This window comes from Clavelina lepadiformis, chromosome 2, assembly GCF_947623445.1.
Source record: "Clavelina lepadiformis chromosome 2, kaClaLepa1.1, whole genome shotgun sequence".
NCBI classification, from domain to species: Eukaryota; Metazoa; Chordata; class Ascidiacea; order Aplousobranchia; family Clavelinidae; genus Clavelina; species Clavelina lepadiformis.
In genome coordinates, this window is record NC_135241.1 from 4,545,386 (window position 1) to 4,561,675 (window position 16,290).

Genomic DNA, 16,290 nt, shown 5'->3' on the forward strand with positions numbered 1-16,290 from the left:
AAACCGCTTGCTGGCCTAGGTCTGTTGAGGTATAATTGCTAACGTTTTAGTAAAGTTCTACTGATTTGTAAAATCAACCTGTATAAGTGATTACGCCTAATTTTTTCAAGGAGCGTAATCCAATAAGTTAGCAAGAGTTAAACTTTAAAATTAATGTTGATTCCAGAATCAGCGGGGTGACTTTTTGTTACAACCTGGTGTAACATTGGTCTAACGTTGTTCCTTTGCTTTATCTGTGATATGTAGGTCTAATTGATGATTTGGTTGTGTTTTGTCTTGTTGAATTACAATTTATATGCTTTAGCTGTTTATCAGGTTATAGACTACTGGAAAAGCAACACAAAAATTCCCGATTAAATGGCGGAGGGAAAAACATTACACAGATGCTTCATCAGCAGTAAAAAAAACTGAACAGGTAGCAAAATAAAATATAATTCTGTATGTTCTCACGCAAAAAATCAACTCAGCAAAGAAGTTCAAAATATGTTCTCAGCAAAGACATTTGATGTGCTAGTTGTTACCAGCAATTATTATCTTGATTAGTTTGGAGTATGTTTTAAGCCTTTTCGGTTTTGTCAATTTTTCCCGCTCATTGTATGGCATGCTGGTAACAACTGACTATGCTGTAAATGTTTCGTCCCCACCCCGCGTTTGACGACAAATATATTGTAAGATGGATGTTGATTGATTGATTGAGCTATTGATACATATGTAAGCCTAAATCTAATGACTGACGGAAGCTAATAGAATCTTGCAGCGGTAGATTTTATTCTTGCAATTTTTATGTTGAATGAAATAAAACATCAGTTGCTTAGAACAAAACCAATGTTTATTCAGTTAATTATATTGTGGTTAAGATGCTTTATACGACAGTGTTATGCAAAGTTTAAGAGAAGATACTATTCCAAATGCAACTTTTAATTTATTTGTATGCGTCCAACGCACTGGAAGAAAATGCGTCCAAACGTGGAGAAAGTGTATTAGGCGGAAAACCCGAATATTGCACACACAAAACAAAAACATCTTTACAAAGCGTCACGATGGTTCATCAGTGTCATGAATAGCTTCTTCATACGACGGTGGAGCACTTTCCTTTGTCACTGCTTCGTAACTGGGTAAAGCGCTCTCTTCAGCCAGCTCAGGTAATGGGTAGTTTATGTAAGCGACGTTTATTTGCCCAGGTTGGCAGTTACCGTTTTCATTTGAACGTGACGTCGCTCTGCGGCTGTTGCTTTGCTGGATTAAGCTCTGTTTGTGAAAGTGAACACAGTACTGCACAAGGGCGAAAGCGGCGATAAAAAATAAAACTGCACCGAACACAATAAAAGCTTTGGCTTCGAATTCGTCTTCATCTAATTGCATGGCACCAAACGTTATCAGACATATCGATGGAATCATGAAGAAACATGCGCCAAAGATTCGAGTAATTGCTATTCTGCTTGCAGTGTTTCCTAAAACACACATCAACTGCAATCGAAAACTGCACTTTACAGTAATAACACGAAGTACTTTATTTAGTGTTTCTAAGGGTTAAGGCTTTCATTATGCAGCTCGGCTGACACAGGTAAACAATATCTTCAGCATGACAAATCTTCAATCGAAATACTTCCTTAAGATGCCGGAATAAAATATTCACAAACGGTTATGACAAGCACTTACGTGGCATTTGGCGACCGTTATTATCAGTGGATCCTGGAAAAGTGCTCGTCGCTTCGTTGTTACGTATGGCAATAGTTGTGTTGCTGTTCTGACCACTCATCAAGATCTAGTTCGAAACTGACTGGTTTTGACGAATTTTTGGTTTCTTTTTTAAATCTTTTCTGTCGGTTCAAATCCCTTACTTACTCAGAAAATATAACAGTTAAGACATATACCAACCAAGTTTCTGACAAAAATCTCTTGATTTATTGACGCAACTTCTACACAAATTGTCGGGACAAAATTAAATGTACAGTAGGCCAGACTAAAGAACTTGTTGAGCGAAAGTTAAATGACAGGCCAGACTAAACTGGTGTTTGTTGAAGGTAATGTTTACCATCTAATCGAGCAAAAATCTTCTGTTTGTTTTAACCCGCTGCGATGTCGGTTAAACGTTAACTCTTTTTTATTGTGTCATGTGACCAGCGATTGTGACTTCGTTGATGTGGCCTAGTTATTTTTGTAGCGTACAGTATTGGTAGGTTTCTTTATTTATCAGTTTGCTGATATCAACGTCAACGAAAATTCCCGATTATAATATATTTGGTGCAAAAGAAAAGTAAAAATAATCTCAAGGATAATTCCATTAACATATAACCTATATATAAAACAATTCAAAACAAATTCGTAAGTACAAAAGAAGGCCAGAGTGCGCTTCAAGAAATCGGTATACACTCTCACGCAACTTTTTAACAACAAAGAAGAAAATCGTTCCATAGGACTTGTTTTGGGCAAAATGTGGTTTTCGAGATGATTCTCGACATTATGGAAAAGATATTTTGATATAAGATATTTTGCTTTGACGGAAGTGAATCATTATGCTCGACAATCATTCGTTTTATATGACGTTAACCCAGCAATACAAACAGAAGGAAATTACAACCTCAGTCATTTTCCTTTTGAGGCGTTGGCACAAAGTTCTCTGCATTTTATTGCGTAAAAACAAGATTACAAAACATGTACCATTTAATTTGCTTCCCTTGGAAAGTTTTCCCAGACATTTTGGTTGCCTTTCCACGCCCTTTTGGTCGCATTGTCGAAATTTCATTACTAGGCCTATACATATGATTTCCATCTTTGAACAGACTTTTAAAACTTGCTCCAATTATTTATTGGAACGTGATTAAGTGGTTATCGCTGCAAACCGTTTTCTCAAACATGGTAAAGGCTATGCATGCAAACGATGTACAACGTCAAATGATTAGCGTCAAGGAGGTTCGTTTTCATCTCGAATAGTTTCTTCGTACGACGGTGGAGCATTATCCTTTGTCGCCGATTCGTAACTGGGTAAAGCGCTCTCTTGAGCCACTTCAGGTAATGGGTAGTTTCTGTAAGCGACAGTCCAGTACTCGGTCCCTTGACCATCGCTTCTATCTGAGCCTGACCTTTCTTCTGCGTCATTTAAGCGTATCTTACGAAACTCGATACAAGATTGGACAAGGGCGATTGTGGCGGCAACGGCAAAGCATGCACCGAATGCTATATAAGCAACGCCATCACTTTTACTGGCCTGAAGTCCGCCGACCGTCAGTAAGGTTATGGCTGGGATCATGAATAAACCAGCACAGACAAAGCGGCAAATAGCTTTGTTTCTTGCAAAGGTGCCTGAAAAAGAAAATTTCAGTTAAGAGCTGTGCTAAAAACCTGAAGTTTAAGTATTGCTGTTCGGCTGTAAAATGTTCAAATTGTACAGGTGATGAACTTTTTGTTCAAAAGTAAAGGAGTATTCAATTTTGTTATTAAACGGCACTAACTTGTTGTTTGATGACTGTTAGCGGACGATCCAGTGAATAAAATTGTCACGTTATTCCGACGTTCGGCTGCAATTGTATCGTTGTTAATGGTCATCAGCATAAACAAGTTTTTGCTCGTTCAGCTAATCGTTTTCAAGATCGCAATTTTCTTAATCTTCAGCTGCTAACTGAAAACTCTCTTATTTGGTCAGCCAACTATGTTAGCCTAGAAACTGACTTCCTTGTACGGTTAACTAATTCATTTTGACTTGTACAATTTATCATTACTATTACGTAAGTTGTAATCACGTGAAAAACAGGTAAAGTTGCAGCAGACTAGACTTTACAATTGTTGTATAAAGTCAATGTTTACCTGGCATTCAAGCGTATCGTTAATTTGTTAAAACTCGCTGTAAAAGCAACTGGTGACACATTAACCATCCGGTTTGTCCAAAGGATCTTTTTTCTGTCCTATCCCCATCTCAGTCCAAAGCAGTTCGTGACTGTTCTATATATGTTGTTCCACTACTTTCGAATCTCATGCGGCCCATGCATGTTAACTCTTTCGTTGGCATTTGTTTTGTGCGTAGTCAGCCAACTGCACTGCCAACAGCCAGCAAAAATAACAATAGGGACAAAGCAATAACAATAACAAAGCCGTGATTATAACAAAAACCGGAACAAAATTTATGGCGCAGCTGTTAAAAGAAATTAGTTAAGTCTAAGCTCACCATATATGTCCTTTTTTTGGAGGAGTTGTATATATATTCTGAGCGAAAAGTGGTTGAACGGTGTTTCAAAATCGTTGCATACGGTGTTATAAAATCGTTTCATAAATTAATATGGCCCTTGTTGAATATCTAAATACCAGAATACAGTTAATTTTGAGACCTTTTCAAGTGATTGCACCGTACCATTTTAATCAAGCGCTCTGCACACATCGAGCAAGGTGGATAATGAGGGAATTTCAGATCCGGCATTTAAATACGATTATCATCTTCTCCTCAAAGTATTTCTAAATACGTCACTGTGCAAGCGTTTGGTGGCGGAACGTGTCCTCCTTATGATTGATGAAGGTACCCCAACACCAACCTCGCTTGTGTCACTCATTACCATTTCCGCCAATGCACCAACTTCACCTCTTTTCGGAGGTTAAAACATGTAGAGTATGACAACATGTTTGTTCGACAATTTTTTTTTCGCACGCCCTTATTACGTATTTTCCTCACAACTAATGAAGCAAAAGTTTGGCGGCGAGAAGGCGCTGTCCTCTTTCAGTGAGATCAAACTATGCGGATACACAAACATGCCGGCCTGAATGCCATGCTGAACTGAACGGCCATGGTGAACGGCCATGCCAGAATCAAGCGTTGAGGAACAATCCCTGAATGCAAGTAGTGCAAAAAAAATATCCTCAGCCCGAGAAAAGATGATTCCGACAACATACCAAGCGTAATCAACAAATATAATTTTATTATTTTTATGATTATTATGATGATTATTATGTCAGGTGGCAACCATAGTATAATACCAAGCATAAGCTCCCTTGTGTTAATTAAAAGTAAAATCCAATAAAATGGATTTACAATCGCACAATAAAGTTGCGGATAAACTACAGAATTTTGAGTAACTTGTTGTTCTAAAACTGTAACAGTGACGTCACTAGAAGGTTTGGGCAAAAGACGGCTGTCGGTCGATATTAATGCAAGGAATGTCAAAAAGTTGCAATTATACTGACAACAATACTGATCGAATCTGACAACATAAGACATTGTTATGCTTGTAGGCCCATGTTGTGAATGGTGTTACCAGCACACTTTCGTTTCACTTTGAGACATTGTCGTTATGATCATGACCTTAAAGTGATTGCATTAGCAGCCCACACTATACGCATACTGTACCCATACTGCTGATAGCGATAAAGATATAGGAATGATAAACAGAGCTTTACAATAATCTTGAACAAAAACATAAGTTGGCACTCCAGTTTTCGGTTCCGTAAACGAAAACTTTTTTGTTCACCGCGCATGCGCACTTTGTCACACAAAATTGCGTAGGCAGGCTATAGGGTTTCACCCACGGTGAAACATCCTTTGTTTAATTTTAGCTTATAAGCGTTTCAGGAACAAAAGCCGTAAAAAAAAACAACCATTGTATTATTGTATGCTTTGTAGGCTATAAAAACTGATAGCGCTTCAGCCTTCTGCAATTTTATACACAACTTCATAGTTGTGTAGTTGACAGTAAAAAGCGTTTCATGACAGATAAAGCCATGGTGAAATAAAATATCTTAAAAGAAAACATCCCCTTGATTTTTGTAAAGTTGCTTATCTTGATCAAAATATTCACTAAGTTTCAAATAGATTTGGCTCAAGCACAATGGAGCAAGCCAGTTTACTTTCTGAAAAATTGGACTTGCCTGAATTGGAACTCGCACGTAAATTAAAAAGCTTCTGCAATGAGAAAGGAAAAGAAAAGGACATTTTTCTTACAGCACCGATTCTGCAAGAGCTTGGTGAGATTTATGGAAAGAAAAAAGATAAACTTAGTCTCATTCGAGCAGCGGGATTGCTAAACGCTGCCCTTGTACGACAGCCTAAGAATGTGTCCGCAGAAGCCGACCTGGAAAAGCTTTATTCACGGGTCCTACAAATGGCAAAGGCCGCACAGAACACGTCAGCGTGCATTAGTACGGTCGTATATGAAGTCGCTCAAAAAATAGAAAATATGCGACAAAAGACAAAACAAAGTTTAAAAGTCCTTGAAAAAATTCCATTCACAACCAAACCAGACATCTTAACCGAAATGGAAACAACACGCATCAAAGACATTCGTTCTTTGCAAAATATTGTTTCCGAAATGTTTGTGGACGTTATGGATTATATATGTAAAAAATGCGTGGAAATTCTCGGGAAGAAACCTTGCAACTTCGTGCTAATTGGAATGGGATCTCTCGCTCGGGGAGAGGTGACACCTTATTCCGACTTTGAAAGCGTAATTGTTTTGAAAGAAGGGGTTCAGCTGGAAGAAAGCTACGGGGAAACACTTGAGTATTTTCGATGGCATTCGGTGTTGTTTCAGATCATTTTGGTCAGCTTAAAGGAAACTATTCTGAGATTTCTGTCTATTCCGGGCCTCAATGACAGTTCCAAGCCTGCGGAAGACTGGTTCTTTGACGAATACACTCCTTGTGGAATTTGTCCTGATGGGTTTGCAGCTCACGCCTGCAAGAATCCTCTCGGAAGACAGGAACCAACGAAAAACAAGCCCTGGATAACAGAGCTCATAAAACCGGTTCATGACATGGTGACTTACTTGGATGAAGACACTGAAGCAAAGAAAGAATACTTCCTTGGTGACTTGCTTACAAAAACGTGCTTTGTTTCTGGCGATCGAGGGGTCTATGAAGACTTTACTGAGCAAGTACGATTGAAGCTGAAGACAAACCTAACGCAAAAGTGTTTCAACTATGATTTTGTTATTCAACAAATCAGAAAAAACTTGAAAACATTCGACACATCAACAAAGCTTGACCAGTTATTTTTTGGAAAAAACTGCGACATTAAACGCGTCGTTTACAGGAGCACAACAATCTTCATCTCTGCTCTGGGAAGGATTTTCTCTGTGGAGGATTGTTCATCTTTCGATATAGTTGACCGGCTTGAAGAAAAAAAAATCATTGCCCAAGAAACGGCTCACTCCTTAAAATATGCACTGGCTATCGCTTGCCAGGTAAGACTCACTGTTTACATGTCTGAAGGCGGTCAAGATGACATGGTAGGCCAAGATGATTATTATGATTACAACGATAACCGAGTTACTGACAAAGTGCTTGAGATTGTTGGAGAACGAAGCACAGTGGACTATTTTACCATTGCTCTGAGTTTGCAGGACTCCATGAAAGTTGAGCAAAATCTGGAAAATTTTAATTTGAACATAGTTATGAAGCCTTCAACTAAATTTATCATTCTCCACTTGCTCAAGATGTATGACCCACTGATAAAAGAGTGGAAGGCATACACCAGTGCCGATGTTGGCCATGAAAACGATCTTCAAATTCGATTTTACGTGGCTTTAACTCAACACATGCTTGGAAATTATGCTGAGGCCTTGGAAATGTTTCAACGGCTTAATCAGGCCCACATCGTTAACCCTACCATCAAAAAGGATGTTCTTGTAGAAACCGGACGTCTGTATATGGAATTGAAACGATATGACGACGCCATAAACTACATGGAAAGCACAAGGCCAAAAATTGAATCCTTGCAAATCTCGGAAGGCAGAAAACTGAATCTTTTGAGTATGAATGGCCACTTCATGGGCCAGTGTAACGTCGAATTGAAACGATTTGAAAAAGCTCTTTCCTGCTTTCAACAAGCATTAAAAGATTTACATCAATCCGACGTAGCTGGACAGGAAAGTGGTGAGATACGCTGGCTGTTAGCTCTAGTAGAGATCTCTCGGTGTTCAAGGAAACTCGGAAGCCTTGAAGAAGCGTTGGCAAGATCCTTAGAAGCGCTCGCCATTGGCAAGAGAAACAAATTTCCGGCAGCGTTGATGGGAGAATGCTATAAAGCCATTGGAAAGTGCTACTTCGTTAAAGACTGCTATGATAATGCTTTTGAATACTTTAGCGAGGATCTTAAGGTGAGAATGGCATTGGCCCCAGCAGAAAAACAAGAAACGGATAAAGGCATACTTTCTGCGAAAAAGCTCATTGCGGCCTGCCAAGTAAAACTGCAAGACCCTGGCTCCATTCAATAAGTCTCCTCCGAACAGCTTTAAGATGCTAACGCAATCTTACAGAATTTCCTTAATAAGTTATTTACACTTTAATTAACAGCGTATATTCTAAGTGTATTATGATTTAAAATCTTTGTTTTCATCGTTGTAACTTACACGGAGCAATTAATAAGCATTTCTTACCGATAGCTTGATCTAATATTCTAATTTGTCAATTGTTTGTTGTCTGTATATATGACGTATAAGCGAGTGCGGCAAAAAAAATTTATGTACATAAAGTGAAGATGAAACGATAATAACCGCATGTACTTTATTCTCGAAAATAATGATGTGTATGCGTTGCGATGTTTGACTTATTTATGCATGAGTCACACCTCTCATCAAGAATGCAGCATAAAAACGTGTAATATCAATTTTTTGCTACATCATTACAATAATACGTAGAATATAGCCAAAAAACTCCGAGATCCGAATGATAAAAGTTAAAGCAACTGCAAGTGCCGTTTTGAAAAAAATCAAGCAATTTTTAGTGAGCTGGAAGTGATCATTTTTTGGTTATTTTGGTTTTGTTAAATTGTATGTCGTTTCAGTTAACAATTTTCTGGTATAAATAGTCATTTCCGACTGCAACATTTGGCGAAGTACTACAACTGTACGAATTTAAGTCACTAATAAACCATCAATGTTTCTGCATCAGGGGTGTTATAAATTCTCATAGATGTTTATCAGTTTTGTTGCAAAAAGTAAAACGAAAATTTGGCGTTTGGCTGCTTAACTCAAACACGAGAAAAGTCACAGCATGTTCTTTCGAGTAAGCGGAAAAGACGCGCTCGTTTGTAGATGTATTTGCATAGTAATTTCTCAGCAAAGCGGTTTGTTTGTGAGCGTCCGAGTTCATTTTCAAAAACTTTTCTGGCGATTGGTGTGTGTACTTTGATCACAGAAACTTTTGTTTGCATCTGACACTTGGAAAATGTCTTCGCTTAATATTCCCGTCGTTGACTTCAGCTTGTGTGGATTAAATAATGCTGAAAAAGACTTGAGTGAAAAAAATTTAGAAAGTACTGGTGTTGAATTGGTAAAAGCTTTATCAACCGTGGGAGTCTCCTATTTAACAAATAGCGGTATCGACCCAAACATGATCTGTGACGGAAGGAAAGTCTGGGAAAAGTTTTTTGACAGCAGCCTGGAAAAGAAAAGTAAATATGCTCGAGGAGAAGATGTAATGCTAGGTTATATTGGTCATGGCACGGAACACGTTGATTGTACAAAACCTGCTGACCACAAGGAGGCTTACAATATTACCTGCAAATCCGTTTCGTCAGGTACGGCAAATTTACCCGACGACTTGTCACCAGGGATAACAGATTGGATGAAGATTTTTATGAGCGAGAATAAGGCTCTGACTGACAGAATCTTTGACTTGCTCTCGGTGGGATTGGGACTGCAAGAGAAAAGTCACCTTAGGAATTATTATACAAAGATGCATATGGATGGGAACTTGACAGCAATGAGAGTAACTCATTTCCCTCCAGCTTCTCTTTGCGATCTACAACCAGGCCATGTGCGGGTGGGATGCCACACAGATTACTGCACCATTACCATTCTGTTCACAGACGACGTTGGTGGATCGCAATTTGATAAAAATGGTGAATTTGTAGATATTGTTCCTATGCCAAATGTTCCATTAGTCTATGTTGAAGATACTCTTCAAGGACTGACTTCTGGGCAACTGAAAGCGATAAAAAATCGCGATGTGGTCTCAGCTGATAAAATGCAGCACAGCCGAAGACGTCTTTCCATGGGCTATTATGTCATCCCTGATGACGAGGTTCCAATCAATCGACCACTCTTGTACAAAGATGAAAAAATAAACCAAGTCAACCAAAAGGCTTTGTCCTCAGCAGATCCTCCACTGACCTTTCCGCAACATCTTGCAAACATGGCTGCAAAAATCCGGCATGATTGTGGAAAGAGAGAAGAGCATTAAGATGATCGGCATAAAATAAAACTATAACCTGCAGTGTTTACATGTTAAATGTGTCTATATGTGCTGTATGGTAAATATTTAAAACTGAATTATATTTGATGTAAACCATGCCAGATCTGTTGAACTATGTTAAGCGGAAATATGTTGACTTACAATTATGTTGACTTACGTGTGTAAAGTATTAAGCAGAAAAATAAATGTTAACTTACCCAATTTTATTGGATAAAAAGTGTTATGTCAAATGATATAGAGAGCCGAATTTCTTGTAAACTTACGCAGACAAGAAAGGTATCTGCCAATACAATAGTGACGTAGGAACTAGCACAAAAAGGAAAATAACAGATCGAATTGTAATACAAAAAGCTACTACCAACTACAAAATATAATGTTTCTTTACTTATAAGAACATGTGCTAGGCTACACCTGTGATGACATCATAAAAGCAAAAACATCGAGATATTTTTGCTGAACGAAGTCATATTCAGGCAAAAAGACTAAAACTAAAAAAAATAAAACACAATTCATTCATCGATAAATGCGCAGATACAGACTATATGGCTTAGTAATTGCGCTCGAGCAATAAGAAAGCAACCTAAGTAAGGGTGACACCGTGACACCAATTGAGGTGGCCTTGGGCAGGGGACCTTTTGTATAAAGCTGACCTTATCACCACCAAAGTTTTTCAATGATCTCCTGTCGGCAGGCAAAATCTCATTCTTCATCGGTATTTGAGTCAGTTTTTTTAACTAGAAAATGCGTAGAAACAGTAGTAATAGTAACAATTTTTTAATGAAGGACAACAGCAGATCACGTTTTGATTTTGGAATGTCAAAGTTTATGCTTGTTGAGACAGATGCACAGTATGTCCACTTTGCAACGAGTGGCTGTCTGTCGGCACTTGAAAAGCTTTCCATTTTTTGGCATCACAGCATTTTTAGTTTATAACGCATTATATTTATATATATATTTTATAATTTTTAGTTTACAAATTATACGAAACGGGACGGTTACTGCGTTTGTTCTTTCAAACAATTTATGGGCATTTATAGAATTGTAGCACTTGATAACAAGTTTACATTGTATGAGTCGCACACAACAATATCACTCAGTTCAAATCTTAAAGTGTCTTACCCCACTCTACATATAGCGGGCTGCGGCTGCAGGACGGCAATATATGCCAGGGCTACTCAACTATTCTTAGCAAAGTCCAGTTACAAAAGTTCAAAATTTTCTTAGGTCCGTTATAACTCTCATGAAATAACTTACAGTCATGCAAATGTATTAAAATACGGTATATAATGTAATAATTCTCTGGATGGGTATTAATTTACCACTTACATACTCGTTGATTAATTGAATAAGCAGGAATAACAAAACTAATGATGAACGATTTCATTTGCGTAAATACTGAAACAGGTAAAGACCGGATTCAACAATGAAAAAGTCCGCATTCGGACCGCGGTCCGCCAGTTGAGTAGCCTGTCGCCTGTCAGTTGAGTAGCTCAATCGCCTGATATTTGCAGTATGTATACACTGTACAGTGCACAGCAACAAAGAAAGTTGCACCTATTTTGCAACGACAATAACTGCTGGGTTATGTGCTTTGGGGCCATGTTGCACAAAAGTACACAGCTTACGTTAAAGCAAAAATATTGCTGACACTTTGTTAAAAAGAAAATAGTCAGAAATAAAATGCCTTTTATATAAGCACAATAAATTGAATGCTTTCTGAAATGAACTTTGTTTGAGTTGTTTCGCTTGCTGATTGTTGTTCCTAATTGAATCGTTTCCTCCGATGTTACATTTGGAAGAGAATAATTTCGATAGTAGTTTGCATTCGTGTCGCCTGGTACCTTTTCTCTTTGCTTCTGGTCGTGAGTTACCGATACGATTAATTGTTTCTGTTGATCCGCAGTGCGGGATTCAGTCAAATTGCTACTAACAACATATACAGACTGCATGGTAAGCTCTTCTACACAATTGTAATCATAAATCTTTAATTTACGGCAGCAACAGCACGTTATACGCCACAGACAGGATTACGTCTCAGCGGCAATAACGATGCTTCCGGCTATTATGAAAGGAATGGATTGCAACGACAATTCCGAAGACAAGAAAATCGCGCCAACCACTACCACAAAAACTCATAACCGCTATTGATACAAGTAAAAAGATTTATAGCAATATGCCAACACCTAACATAACCTGCACACGTTCTACATCACACCCCATCGCTTTTCCTGCTTCAACATCCCAGTATTCTTATTGACAGCTTTTTTTCAAAGTAAGCAAGTAATTTAGTTACAGCTGTACACGTTAATTAAGAAACGTACAATGTATAAGAAATTGTCATTAGGTTGTCTTATAATATGTTTATCAGATAACTCCTTCCATGATGTCTACACTTCTACGTGTGGCTTACACCAATATCCAATTTTGATAAACATTCCATTACAATAGTTGGTTTCAATCAAAGCTTTATTATGTGAGTTGCCAAGCAACAATTTATCAACTTTTCACTTAAAATAATCGCTGATTAAATAATGAAACGTGAACACATTTTAGTCGGTTACGTTAATCCTTGAGTTATAAGACTAACGTTACCGTTCGTGTGATAAATAATTATCTGATGAAGAAGCGTGTATACTTGTAGCTCGAATGGGGCCATGTCCAGAACTAGGCAGTCTAATTACTGATTAACGAAGTTGGAAGTATTTACCAATCGTTTATGAGATTTTCAGAAATTGTCTGCACACATAGTAGCTTATGTATAAGTTCACCTACACCGATATTCTAGATTTTTATTCACGAACAAAAATAAAAACGTTTCCATAGAGGATAATACAAAGTAGGCTATGTCAAATATATTTAAAAACTTAAAATGCAAACAAATGGAAAGAAATATATTAAACTGTTAAGAAACGTCGAACCAGACGATCTTTTAAATCAACGTCATAATTGCGTCACGGGATGCTCTACTGCCTCATTATAAGAGGGAGGAAGCTCTTCCTTGATCGACTCGTAGCTTGAGAGAAAGCCGGAATTCATTGTGCCTTGAGGAAGGGTAAAGTTATTGTGTGGGGAGTCCGACACAGCCACAGAGAAATCAGGAGGTTCATCGCCATAAATTGGTCCTGAGTTCTGTATTTGTGATGTACATTGTTGATCTTCAACATGGCTGAAATGGTCGGTGTTTTCCTCACTACTTGAGTTCACGCAGCATACAAATGACCAAGTGCTATAAATCACCAACAATCCTGCAAAGCCGACAAAAAAGTATCCTATTATTGCCCAAGGCTGGTTGTTATAAAATTCTCCCACTGCTGTTAGAGATGCTCCGATAAACACGACGGCGAGAAAAGCGAAATTGCAAAGACTTTTGAAATATTTTTTGCATGAAGTTTTTATTTCATCTAAAAAATAGAAAATATTGACTAACAATATACGATTTAAATCACATTAAGTAAAAACTTAATTAGCATATTAGTGTATATTTTACTTATAGAGACAACAAAGCTATTATACGCATAAAGCATATATCTATTTTTAGCAAGTGTACCACAACTTAAAAGCAGAAAATGAAAGTTAGCAAAAACCTTTCATTTCTAAACACTGTTTTATTTTCAGTTGATTTATAACAAAACTTACCTTGATTTCTGGGTTGAACTTCCCGATCGGTGCTGCTCATGTCGAATGACCAGAGGACATGAATATCTTAATTGAATCAAGGATTTGCTCTTCGATTACTTGATGTCAATGAGCAACTTTCTAATCTTTGTTTTGTGGGTAAATTGTAATAAAAGTAAAAAAAATCTCAAATATTAGCAGCTCTTTTTCGTTCTTTTGAAGTAAACAAACATACGTTTCATCATGGTTTTATTGTTGTATATATTTGTCTTGCTCAATTTTATAATAGCTAATCATCTATGACTTACACTGCGTAAAACTTTAGACAATGCAATCTAAACATGAATATAGTTGCAGATGTAGCTGTAGGCATAGCCTCGCATGGTGGCGTTTATCCCTGCCCATGTATAGATCCATAGAAAAAACGAAACCTTTCTTTTTCTGGGAAACTCGAAGGCAAACTTAAGTATTTTAGCAACTGACAAACACTTTGTTATCCAGATAACATAAAGCAATCAAATGCGTTTGCTTAGGATAATCCTACAACCTGAAAGCACGACAAGCTAAACGTATAATACACTTTTTCGTAGAATCGGGCAGTGTGATGTATCATATAAGTTTTGTCATCTTAACTGTTGAACAGGTCACGCGCCCATTAAGTATATGTTTAAGCATTTGTGAACATAAGGATTTATTTGCTTTTCCTGTAAACCCGTACATTGCCGCTTACCTCCGGGTAGGGAACTTCATAATATACACGCTGTTTTTGCACAGCCATGCTGTATTAACCAGGGTTAATATTTACTTTTATTTATAATGACTGGCAAAGATGTTCTTTGATGTTTATCTTGGGCAAGTAATCACTCTGAGGAGGGCTACTAGCCGGTACGAAACCTTCCTATCTACCAAATCGTAGTTACTAAATACCAATATCATATTATTGTAATAATAATGTACTGCGTAGGCTAATAAAATTTATGCAATTAGTTTAATTAAATAAATTAGTTAAATCAATTACGTCAGTTACATTTTAGTATTTTGAGTGGTCGCGTAGTATGCCAGTATGAGATCCATTGCGTATAATTTTTATTTTCGTAATAATTATATAAAGTACTTATTAGTTGGGAAGTTTATAATTGCAAGGCTTGAAGACTGCAATGAAATGACTATACCAGCATGAAGATTATATCACCTTCAGATCAATAGGCCTATGACGTATGACCTAGTTCGGAGTTTCCCAAACTTTTTGGGCCACGGGCCCCTTTTTTCTCTCGGACCCCAATCTTATCTCGCATCAATTTTTCTGCCAACCAACGAGGAAGGATGATACAAACCCAAAAACAAATAACATTAAATTATGTTTATTAACAACACTGACAACATCATACAATTTATGAATTCTCGGAACAATTTGTGACAAGCAAACTCGTAAGTCAGATTCTACGGCAAGTCTGGACCCCGTGTGTAGTCATCACGGACCCCCAGGGTCTGCAGGCCCCAGTTTGGGAAATCTTGGCCTAGTTTCTGAGTGCGATTAGACCTAATCACAGTAAACGTTTAACAATTAGCAATTAACTAAACAATGGATCTATGTTACGTTATACATACACAGGCTCGTCCATGACGGAATGCTTGTTTATTCCTTTTCCATCTCCTGGCAGTTTGATATTGTTCCCTTTCCATGGATTTTCTGGTTTTATTAATACCAAGTATAGACTACATTGTACTACTGTATGTCTCTAGCCTTAATAGCTTCTATTAAATCTAACGCTTTAATATTTATGCAAAAATGAAGATATAAATATTTGACAACTCTTATTTTTGATGTTAGACATAGTAGATTCTGACATAGGGCTGTAGGGTTCCCGATCCCTTTCCCCAAAAACACTTTCTTGTACTAAATAATCCCGGAAAAAACATTAACCCGATCAACTTCAATCCCGCTTGAAGGAAATCCTGACTATGTTAAACATTGAAAGTTTAAATTTCTGTAACGACTTAAAACAACTCTTCAAAAGTTACTAAAGTATCAAGGGTACGTATCAATGAGGTTTAAAGCACAAGCTTCATTCGGGTTAAAAAGCACAATTATCAGTTGGGTACGTTGCATTTTATTTCATATATATTGCATACACTAGGGTTTGGGATAATTTCGGGATAATGTCAGGCGAGGAAATATCCATTACTTAAGGTTAAGGTTGTGAAAAGTGCTGTACAGGAAAGCGTGGTAGGGTAGACCTAATTGTGGTGGCGACGGCGCCACCACGCGGTGACCACTTGGACATATATTTTAAACTTTGTGCTTGCGCTAATTGATTGCACGGTAATATGCATAGAACTTGATCGATCTGCGAGGATTTTGTCAAAGCACGAGTAATAGTATTATTGTGAAGCGGCAATACAATAGGTTGGTTCTTTATCAGCCTGACCGAACTCTATGCTTGGGACAACTCGTGCTAACTGAAAGAATGCGCAGCCAATTTGGAACTGCTTTTCAGG

The 16,290-nt window shown here is 37.6% G+C and overlaps 3 protein-coding genes across 5 annotated transcripts; 1 reads left to right on the forward strand and 2 right to left on the reverse strand.

Annotated features, from left to right (window-relative positions):
* Positions 1-832: 832 nt before the first annotated feature.
* LOC143447389 (uncharacterized) lies at positions 833-3,923 on the reverse strand. Of its 2 annotated transcripts, none has more exons than XM_076947467.1 (3): positions 3,453-3,923; positions 1,660-3,303; positions 833-1,451 (listed from the first exon to the last, which is right to left on the reverse strand). In XM_076947467.1, exons 2-3 carry the CDS (start codon positions 1,757-1,759, stop codon positions 1,036-1,038), a joined length of 516 nt encoding a protein of 171 aa, XP_076803582.1. In that variant the 5' UTR covers positions 1,760-3,303; positions 3,453-3,923; the 3' UTR covers positions 833-1,035. The 2 variants fall into 2 exon arrangements, with proteins under 2 accessions (XP_076803582.1, XP_076803583.1); XM_076947468.1 differs by having other exon boundaries at positions 3,453-3,899.
* A 5,224-nt stretch (positions 3,924-9,147) lies between these two features.
* Positions 9,148-10,164, forward strand: LOC143447057 (uncharacterized). Its single transcript, XM_076946981.1, has one exon. It carries the CDS (start codon positions 9,148-9,150, stop codon positions 10,162-10,164), a length of 1,017 nt encoding a protein of 338 aa, XP_076803096.1.
* Positions 10,165-12,947: 2,783 nt separating this feature from the next.
* LOC143446517 (uncharacterized) lies at positions 12,948-14,331 on the reverse strand. Of its 2 annotated transcripts, none has more exons than XM_076946173.1 (2): positions 13,813-14,331; positions 12,948-13,421 (listed from the first exon to the last, which is right to left on the reverse strand). In XM_076946173.1, the coding sequence occupies exons 1-2, from the start codon at positions 13,850-13,852 to the stop codon at positions 13,117-13,119; spliced, it is 345 nt and encodes a 114-aa protein (XP_076802288.1). In that variant the 5' UTR covers positions 13,853-14,331; the 3' UTR covers positions 12,948-13,116. The 2 variants fall into 2 exon arrangements, with proteins under 2 accessions (XP_076802288.1, XP_076802287.1); XM_076946172.1 differs by having other exon boundaries at positions 12,948-13,577.
* Between the last annotated feature and the right edge of the window lie 1,959 nt (positions 14,332-16,290).

Bases quoted from the DNA above. Each gene is read 5' to 3' on its own strand.
- LOC143447057 (XM_076946981.1), top strand. From the start codon at position 9,148: ATGTCTTCGCTTAATATTCCCGTCGTTGACTTCAGCTTGTGTGGATTA.
- LOC143446517 (XM_076946172.1), bottom strand. From the start codon at position 13,852: ATGAGCAGCACCGATCGGGAAGTTCAACCCAGAAATCAAG. The intron at 13,578-13,812 runs GTAAGTTTTGTT...TCTATTTTTTAG, and splicing joins AGTTCAACCCAGAAATCAAG to ATGAAATAAAAACTTCATGC.
- LOC143447389 (XM_076947467.1), bottom strand. From the start codon at position 1,759: ATGAGTGGTCAGAACAGCAACACAACTATTGCCATACGTAACAACGAA. The intron at 1,452-1,659 runs GTAAGTGCTTGT...TGTGTGTTTTAG, and splicing joins TAACGGTCGCCAAATGCCAC to GAAACACTGCAAGCAGAATA.